We start from the raw sequence: 9,747 nt of genomic DNA on the forward strand, positions 1-9,747 counted from the left end.
TGGAATTTCTCACCAACAGACAAACCACCTGCCATGCTACACCCGGGGACTTGTCATTTCTTAACCACTGGGTCATTGATAACAGGAGGAGATTCTCCTATCTGGTTGCTCTCTAATGTCAACCAGGCATGCTAGTGACTGAGGAGAAAGTGTCATTCTTGGTCCCAAAGACCGTCTCATTGAGGTTCTGCATATTTTGGATCAGAGGGGAAAGAAAAAAGCAAAAGGATTTGTAAACAACTGATCCCTGCCCAAGTTAATCCTTCATCGGGGTCATTTAATAATAGCACTTTGTACGTAAGGATTCGCTGTCACAAAAAGCACTTGTTCCGCTCACAATAATTTTATAGACGAGCACTGGTGCACATGGCTCTTTCAAGTTCTCTTAGTGACAGGTATTTCATACTAAGGTCAGCTGTGGATTGCTCTATTCAAGTTGGGAGCTAAATTCCCAAGATATTTCCGGCATATTCTCCTGAGGTCTCAGGAGACCTGGGCTGAAAGGTCAAGACAGTTTATTGTGAGAGGTATCGCCTGACAGCTCCCAATTAGCTTGTAATTTTTAACTGCATGTAAGGGTTTTTTTCTTTTTTGCAACACAGATAGCTGCTGCTATTGTTGCCATTATGTTTATTTTTAAGATATGGGCAATTTGAGCCCTGGCCAGGTGGCTCAGTTGGTTGGAGCCTCGTCCTGTGCAACAAAGAGGTTGTAGATTTGATCCCGAGTCAGGGCACATGCCTCGGTTGCAGGTTCAATCCCCAGGAGGCACCCAATCGATGTTTCTCTCTCACATTGATGTTTCTCTCCCCGCCCCCCCTCTCTCTTCCCCTTCCATTCTCTCTGAAATCAGTAGATATAGCCTCGGGTGAGGAGTTTTTTTTAAAAGAATTACTAAGGTCACACTCCTGTGGGTCTGAAATGACCCTGTCCTGAGACAATGGATATTCAGTGTCAATATTTGGGGGAAAGACTAGCCTTTGGATGAGAAACAGGAAGCCACAGCTTGAAAGACGAGTTGATTCTGTCAGCAGGGAAGGATCTCCTTCAGCAGCCTACACTCTGAACACATCAGATACATTTATCAGCTGGTTTCCATTACAGTCACAGAAAAGACAACATCACACCGGCTTAATAGAGAGGATTCCGTGGCTCGCAGACCTGGAAGGTCAGAGTCCTGGGGAGCTTGAAGGCGGGCTTACCCACTGGCTCAGCAGTTTTGTGTCACCTCGGGGCTCCAGAGCGCTGTTCAGAGCTGGCTTCTGCCCGAGGCGCGCTCCCTTTGCCGCTGCCCGCAGCTGTTGGGCCTGCAGTCCTGTCTGATCAACTCCAGCAAAGAGCTCTTCTCTGACGGCAGGACCCATGAACTGATCCCCAAACCCAGCAAAGGGCCCGGCAGTGACTGGTTTAAGCCGAGGGACCTGAACCAATCACTGGGGCAAACGATCACTCTGAACCCTCTGAGGCCCAATGTCAGTATCCTACTGCTAACTATCCAACAATGCCCCTTAATTATCTTGCAATGGAATTTCTGAGGAACGTAACCTACCCATGCACATGATTTTTAAACTATCAGTAGACGCCTTAACTGTCGTGTAAGACAAATAGAATAGATATAACTTACAGCTGTAACGATGCTCTGGCGTGTAAGCGATCACGCAGGATTGCACCAGGGGACATACTGAAGGAGTCAGGTGCTTGCACCACTTGAATCGTCGGCAGCCGTCCGTCTCGAGAGACGATGGTGTAGCTTCTTAAGAGTCTATCTGCACCGCCGAGAATGGTTGTGCAGTCCGACTCGGGAGTGACACGGTATCTGTCTCCTCCCGTGTTGAATCGACATCTTGCGATGACGCTGAAGCTACAGAGCCTGGGCAGGGTAATATGGAGGGTCTGCTGTTGCCCATGCAGTAGACCCCCCCACTCTTCGCAGCTGAAGGGTCCAAGGGAAAGACGGAGTCAATACAGCTTGGCTTCAGGTGCGCCGCAGGAGTTGCCGGTGTTGACTACAACGTCAAACCGCCTTAGGGACTCCGGCTACGGATTTTCTGTCGGGGTTTACTCCCTTAGCCTTTCCCCTGAAGAGGTATGCCGCAAGGCAGCGGAGGTTTTTTGGAGTCAAGAGTTTTCCTTCTCTTGAATACGTTTGGATTTAAGGGAAGTAAGAAATTAGAAAGCATTCTAACCAAGAAGCGCAAGGAAAATGAAAGTGCTGAGACACGTTGTTAACTAGAGTCGGTCGGCAGCCGTCTGTCTCGAGAGACGATGGTGTAGCTTCTTAAAAGTCTATCTGCACCGCCGAAAATGGCTGTGCAGTCCGACTCGGGAGTGACACGGTATCTGTCTCCTCCCGTGTTGAATCGACATCTTGCGATGAAGCTACAGAGCCGGGGCAGGGTGATATGGAGGGTCTGCTGTTGCCCATGCAGCAGACCCCCCCTCTCTTCGCAGCTGAAGGGCCCAAGGGAAAGACGGAGTCAATACAGCTTGGCTTCAGGTGCGCCGCAGGAGTTGCCGGTGTTGACTACAACGTCAAACCGCCTTAGGGACTCCGGCTCCGGATTTTCTGTCGGGGTTTACTCCCTTAGCCTTTCCCCTGAGGAGGTATGCCGCAAGGCAGCGGAGGTTTTTTGGAGTCAGAGTTTTCCTTCTCTGACGTTCAAACCAGTAGGAGAGTTAACTAGAGTAAAACACTAGGTTTAGAATAGCGGTGACACGGCTGGCCTGGTGGGAGATGATAACAGAGACGTAGCTCGGCTGAAACAGAAATGCCTGTGGAGAAAGGGAGGCGTACGGCGCTCCCCCGAGGGACTTGGGGCGTTTCCCGAGTGTTGTGCTACAACTATCAGGTGTTACCATACAGGAAAAGGTGGCGGTGACTGTGTCAGACACCTGGGGGTAAAAATCTGCTATGGGGCCAAATTCCTCAGGGGGTAACGGGGTACAGAAGGTGGCTCAGAAAGACACACAGACGTATAGTTGTACCACAAGCCATAGAGAAGTTAGGGAGAGGGCCTTTGGGGACCGTATGAAACAGAAGCACCATAGGTGACCCAAAATTAACAAACCACCGCAATGTGTAATTTTTACAATATCGATTGAGTGTGACTACACCTGAAGGGCAGCGCATATGAAATATGTTTGAAACGCTTATTCATGAAACTGAGATTCATCTCTGCCTGGTATATTGGTTATCCGTCGCTATATAATTTTAATTTAGCAACTTAAGACATCAAAGATTTCGGTATTATTTTGCAGTTTCTAAAGGTTAGGAGTCAGGAGCAGCTTAGCAGACTGATTCCGGCTCAGGATTGATTACCATGAGTTTGGGGTTAAACTGCCAGCTGGGGCTGCAGGCGTGACCGAGGCTCTGCGTCCCCGCCCAGCTGGCCCACCTGGCTGCTGGCTGCAGGTCTCCGCGGTCGGACACGTGTGCTTCTCCCCAAGGCTGCCCGACTGGCACCTGGCCTCACCCAAAGCGAGCGATCCCAGGAGGCGTGGCGTCCCTTCTGCTACATTCCATTGGTCACACAGACCAACTCCAATACAGTGTGGGAGGGCACTGCACAAAACTGTGTCCCCCTGGACGCTGGCTGTGACATCAACGCGGCCTTCCGATCTCCCGTGCGTATTTGCACGCCACACTACGAATGCAGACAGCGATACGCATGTAGTACTGCTCATCGCCATGCCGTCAGCCACGGGGCCATCAGTCGTGCTTCCTAAATGCGGTGTAATTCTTGGTAAAATTCCCAAGGAAACGAAGTGCAATTTTTATAGCAGTTGCATTTGTGAAAAAAAAATCAGTGTATTAAAAATCAGGCAAAATATGTTGTGTTTCTATTATAAGCAGACTTTTCACCCCCATGGATGTCTGCATGCTGGGCAGGACACGGGGAGAACCCTCTTTCTGGGCGCCTGCCTTGCACACTGTGACACTCCCAGCACCCGGGCCCCACCTCCCAAACGCCCGTGGTCCGGCTGACGTCCGAAATGTTTGACAAAGAGGACGACGGCGGGGACATACCCACCAATCAGAGCAGACGCCAGCCCGAAGCTCGAACCGTTGCGTCCGCCGGAGGTCCCCGCGCAGATCCCCCAAATGGCCTCTAGAGGGCGGTCCGCCTCCGCCGAGAGCGGCCAAGACCCCTCCCTGCCCCGAGGAAGACCTGTTCAGCGTCTCTACGGATACCAGCAATCCCGCAGCTTGGATCTGATGGGGGTCCTTTGACCGATGAGGAAAGGGAAGCTCAGGAAGGTCACGTAGCTCGTGAATGGCAGAACCTGGATCTAATCGCAAATGTCGCAAGCTGCCAAGCGCATCGCAGTTTCTCTGCATCACACTGCCTGGGGCTCCTTGGTACTGAGGCCGTCAGGGAGGCAAGGAGACAGACTGGATCCCAGGCAGCCCCAGGGGCTGTCACTAACGGGATCTGCTTCAGGCTCCCCTCGGCCAGTTCTGTAGCACCACCGTGTGTCGGGGAGAACGGGGATCTGGAACCAGACCAGCCACAGACGGCCTGGGTTCAAATCCCAGCTCTGCCACTTTCTAGCTGACTCAAGGCAAGTTACTTAACCTCCCTTGAGCCTCAGTTTCCTCATCTCGCAAACAAGTGGACAATATACCTACATCATGGGGTTGTTGTCAAGATTAAATTCGTTAATGTAGGGCAAATGCTCCGCAAGTGGGAGCTGCTGTGACCTCACTCCTGATTCAGGGCACCTTCGGCTCGCATTTGCCCCCTCTCTGCCTCACGGTCTCTCCGAGGAGATGCGCACTGCTGCTTACTTCATCTGCTCGGCACTGATTAGTTCTAATTTCCATGAGAGTATTCGACAACCTCATGCAGGCTTAACAAATAATGCATTGATCTGGAAAGGTCTTGAAGATATACTAAGAAGCAGGTGAAGAAAAAGGTATAGATAAGTATGTATAGTGTGTTCACATTTGTGTGTGTGTGTTTGAGAGAGACAGTGTACAAATTTGTACATAAATTTTTGGAAGGATATTGTTGTAGCAGGATAATGGTCCCCCCAAATATGTACTAATCCCCAGAATCTGTGAATATGTTGTTACAGAGCAACGGGAAATTAAGGTTGCTAAGCAACTGACCTTAAAAGAAGGAGAGCATGCTGAACCATCTGGTGGGGTCAGTGTAATCAGGGCCTATTTCTAGAACAGCTAAATCAACTAGCTTGGCGGATCGGTTTCTGCAGCCAGTGGCTCATGACGTCAAGCAGGAAGAAGTACAACCCAGACTATTTGGTGTTTTGTTTTTGTTTTGAACTCAGTACCCACAGAGAGGACCTTTATTAAAGAAGAACGTGCAGCAGTTCCACAGGCTACTTTCCTGACCTCAGCGTTTCCACCCGGATCATGTCCCAAGAGTCTCAGCACAGCTCTGCGCGTTCGTCGCTCAGGTGTGTCAGGGCAGCAAGCCCGCACAAATCACACATCCTTTGGAGGTTGCCTTGCCCACAGTCCCCGGGCTTGTTTAATTCTGTGGCTGCTGATAATGTATGCTCGGCTTTGTGTTGTTGTTTAAGCGCCTGTGTTTGAAGATGGCAAGTGGCGACTGTGTTTAAGTTCTTTGAGTTGACAACTGCCCTACGACGACCCCTGGAATACCCTCGACTGTCCCCAGTCTGAGTCCCAGTCCCAACTCATTTCACCTGATAACTATTAAACTCTGAAACGGATTAAAGTGCTCTCTTAGGAGTCCCCTTCCCTTCTGCTGACCTCCCAGGGCCAAGCTGGTGGGCCGGCTCTCTGACAGTTTCTGACAGCCGTCCCCCTCACACACCTCTGCAGATGCGATGTGTGTGTGAGGCGGAGGCGCATGGCTCCCGAACTCCCGAGTCGTAGCCAGCAGTCTCAGCCTCCACGCGTGACGTCGGTGCAACTGAAAATGGCTGGGGGTAGTACTGTTGAAATGGTCAGATTTTAATAAATTTCCACACATTCATCCAGTTGAAAAAACCTGTCTTGATTCCAGATGGCTTTGCCCCTTCTCCCTGATCAATGTTACTGGGGTTTTTCTCTGTGACTTCTTTTGTTTTTATAAGGGTCTCGTATATGTCCTGGGCTCTGGCAATTTCCTTCTGTGCATCATAATGGACTTTCTGCCTGGTCAGGAGGGGAACAATTAAATTAAAATCGTTAATTCGCTTGTTCAGTTTTCTGATGTTTTCTTCAAACTGCTCACAAACTTGGTCCCACTGTTTCTGTTTAATTGGTGTCATGGGATTCCCAAGTTTCTTCCTGGATGCTAAAATCTCTTCTCTGAGTTGATCAATAGTATCCTTTATTTCCTTCTGCATTAGAATCCATTCTGGTTGGTATCCATTATCTATCAATATTCTGTTCAGGTTGTGGGTCATGGGATCCACATATGAACAGCCGGAAAACTTCTTTAGAGGTTTTCCTTTCCCACTGAGATTGTCAAAGTCTCCTCTTGCCATGGATTCCTGAATGAGATCCTCCACCAAACGCTCTATTGCTTGAGTTATTTTTTGTTCTTTAGTCTGTCTCACATCTTTAACAGTTAAACTATCAGCGAAATACTGGCTATGCAGTTTCTGCTTTTGATATTCCATCACCTGCTCAGTTGCGCGGTCTGCTCTAAATTGCCTGTATTGCTTTTCTCGTTGACTCGGAGATCCAAAACCAACACCTTCGAAACTTAAATAATGCCGGTGTTGGGGTGTTTTGTATTTGAAATTTCCTTCTTCTTCATCTGCTTCTTCAACTTTCTTCTGTCTGGCATTTGTTTTCGCCATCACATGGGAAAGCACCTTCCTATAAGCTTCTTCGATCTTTATGAATGTTGCAGAGTCAGCGGTAGGAGAGCCGCCGTCTGGATGGTACTGCTTGGCAAGCTTACGGAAGGACTCCCTGACATCATCCGCAGAGCACCCTTCATCCAGGTTCAGCAGCCTATAATATTCTCTCATCTTCTTTTTTGATGTATGAGTTGACATCATCCTATTTCTAACGACTCCAAGATATGGAAGCATCTTCATTCGAGTAGGAATCATTGCAGCGTTTACCAGACGAGATCTTAAGATCTGAGCCATCACTGCATACAATGTGTTCATTGTTGTACCCAGGGCTCGTCCTAGCAATGATCTATAAAATGACAACAAAGATGAAGCAAGCTATATTATCTGCTAATTTCATATTTTCAGCAATAAGGAAGAAATGACAAAAACAACATGGAGCAGTTCTTTCTAAAGCAGCTATCAACACTCTTATAGCTACATTTCACTTAATATTAGCAGAGAAATGAAAGTTGATGAGGTCTAGCATTAACATATTGTGATATAATCTGGATCCTACTCATTAACCACCGAATTTTAGAGCAGGCGAATTCTTAGAGCTCATGTGATCCAATCTTCTCAGTTTAAGAGAAAACGAAAACCCAGAAGGTTAAGCAGTGTAACCAACTCACGTCGCAAGGTGTCGGCAAGGTGGTTAGGGTAAGGGCACAGGAAGCTGTTTGTCTGAAACCCACAACTATCAACAACTGAATCTAAAAAATAAAAACAAAATCCAACTAAGCAAACCAGAATAGGAACAGAATCACAGGTATGGGAATCACATGGAGGGTGATCAGCTGGGAGAGGAAGGGGGAGAAATGGGGAAATGGTGCAGGGATTAAGAAGCATAATTATTTGGTACAAAATAGACAGGGGCAAGTTAAGAATAATATAGGGAAGGGTGAAGCCAAAGAACTTATATACACGACCCATGGACATGAACTAAGGGGGGTGGGATTGCTGGGGGGAAGGCAGGTACTGGGCAGAGGTGAGCAAAGGGGAAAAAATTCGGACTACTGTAACAACATAATCAATAAAATATTTTTTAAAAAGTTTGTCCGCATCCCCAGTAGATCCTCAGCCCCCTTAGCACCACTATTTCTTTCGTGCTTCGCTGTCTTCGTCGTCTCGCAGCGCCCTCCTGTGAGCGACGTAACGCACAGGACACGGGACCTGCCGAAGCAGATACCCGGTGGGGCACCGAACCGAACGGAATCGCGTCCCAGAGCCTTTAGGCTCGACGGACTGTAGGAGGGGGCCCCGTGCCACACGCGGGGACACCAAGACAGGAGAGCCCTCCCAGCGTGTCGGCTGCTGCTTTCCAAACGCGCGGCGTAGCGGAGGAGCAAGAGCTGCACGTGAAACGATGCGAGCGCTTTAACTGTCATTTTCGTGCGCGAACGCTAAAACTGAGCTCCCGGGAACCCCAACCTTCTAGACAACCGGGGTCAACCAACGGTTCTGAGAGTAGGTTCGGTGGTGGCGGTCGTTGCGGGGGCTGCTCAGTCCCAGCGCGGGGCACGGCCCGCCCGGCCCCCACTCACCTTCACGGACCCCGGGCAGGGGCTGCGCCGCCGGCGCCCCCATGCTGGGCCTCTGCGCATGCGTGGGTGGTCCGCCCTTCACTCCCGGGGGGTCTTCGGCAGACTAGACCAGGCGCCCTTCCACACGGCGGGGACTTGCGAGGCGGCAGACGGCAGAGTCGTGCCTACTGGGGACAGGCGTCCTGCCTCACCGGGGAGCCCGAGAGCCTTTCTCCGGAGGGGCTGTACCCGAGAGGACACAGGCAGGACATTGCAGGAGGCGGGGTCCGGCCCCAGGGCGACCCGCGGCCCCTGTCGATTGGGATTGTGGGAGATGTAGTTCGCCGGGGAGGACGCCGCGCTGCGCGCTGTGCGCCTGCGCGGGCCGCGAGGGAGGCGGGGCGCGAGCGCGGTGCGGCGGGAACGCGGAGGAGGCGGGAGGGAGACCCCTGCGGTGGGCGTTCGGGCGGGGGTGCTGGTCAGGGGTGGGACAGGTCCGTTTCCCTGAACAGCCGCTTCCGGCCCTGCAGACGGGACCCCTGCGCCGAGACCACCCAGAAAGGTGCGCCCGACCCCGGCTAAAACCTAGTCCTGCGTCAGTTCAGCAGGAGCTCGGAGCAGCTCGCTGAGCCAAAATAGGGGTGCGCGGGCTTTGCGTTCGGTCACTTGACATGGCGACTTCCTACGGGCAGGTGATTAAAAAAAAGAAAGAGAAACGGGAGTAAGAGCTGGGTTGAAAACCCCGTGTCTTGTCTTTGCTCTTCTGTCCGAGATGGGGGTGCACCAATGAGCGGCAAACGTGTAGCAAGCACCTAGTTTTTGGCAGACGTGGCGCCAAGTGCTCTTAAGTATTAGTCTCGTGATCCTCACAACACCCCTTGGAGATAAATGCTGTTGTTCCCCCATTTTACATGCGTGAGAAATGCCCACCATAAAACCCCGGGACACAGGACTTCAGTAAACGAGGGAAGTCCGGGCGCAGCCTCACCAAGGGCGCGCGCCAGGGCTCAGAGCGGGCGGGCGGCTTTTGTCCCAACGCGAGGACATTGCCCCCCCCCCCATCCCCCCCTTCTCCCTGCTGGATACTCCGGGGTTACAATCTAGCGCGATTGACTCAATCAACTAAGGGTAGAATTAGCTCAGGAATAAGTTTGCGTATCGCGCTGACCAGGCACAGTTCCCAGGTGACAAATATTGTGTGACGGGTGCCCCTCACACTCGGTTAACTGGCTGTTTATGTCTCCAGCCTCATTTCCCCTTGAAGGTTTTCTTACCTTGCTTATCACGTTCTCCCAGGTTATAAATATTATGTCCTTTACATTCTGGGTTAACTGTTTCTCAGGTGCCAAATATTCCTTAACTCTGTGTCTCTAAACCCTCTTGAAAGTTTTCTTAACCTGCTTAC

General features: G+C 50.8%; 1 protein-coding gene across 1 annotated transcript; it reads right to left on the reverse strand.

The window, feature by feature from the left end:
- Positions 1-5,926: 5,926 nt before the first annotated feature.
- Positions 5,927-8,662, reverse strand: DNAJC28 (DnaJ heat shock protein family (Hsp40) member C28). The gene is made up of 2 exons (XM_090288771.1): positions 8,364-8,662; positions 5,927-7,129 (listed from the first exon to the last, which is right to left on the reverse strand). Exon 2 carries the CDS (start codon positions 7,096-7,098, stop codon positions 5,938-5,940), a length of 1,161 nt encoding a protein of 386 aa, XP_090144897.1. The 5' UTR covers positions 7,099-7,129; positions 8,364-8,662; the 3' UTR covers positions 5,927-5,937.
- Positions 8,663-9,747: the final 1,085 nt, after the last annotated feature.

This window comes from Furipterus horrens, unplaced genomic scaffold, assembly GCF_987537825.1.
Source record: "Furipterus horrens unplaced genomic scaffold, mFurHor1.1.pri manual_scaffold_1, whole genome shotgun sequence".
NCBI classification, from domain to species: domain Eukaryota; kingdom Metazoa; phylum Chordata; class Mammalia; order Chiroptera; family Furipteridae; genus Furipterus; species Furipterus horrens.

Coding starts and splice junctions, on each gene's coding strand:
- DNAJC28 (XM_090288771.1), bottom strand. CDS start 7,098: ATGAACACATTGTATGCAGTGATGGCTCAGATCTTAAGATCTCGTCTG.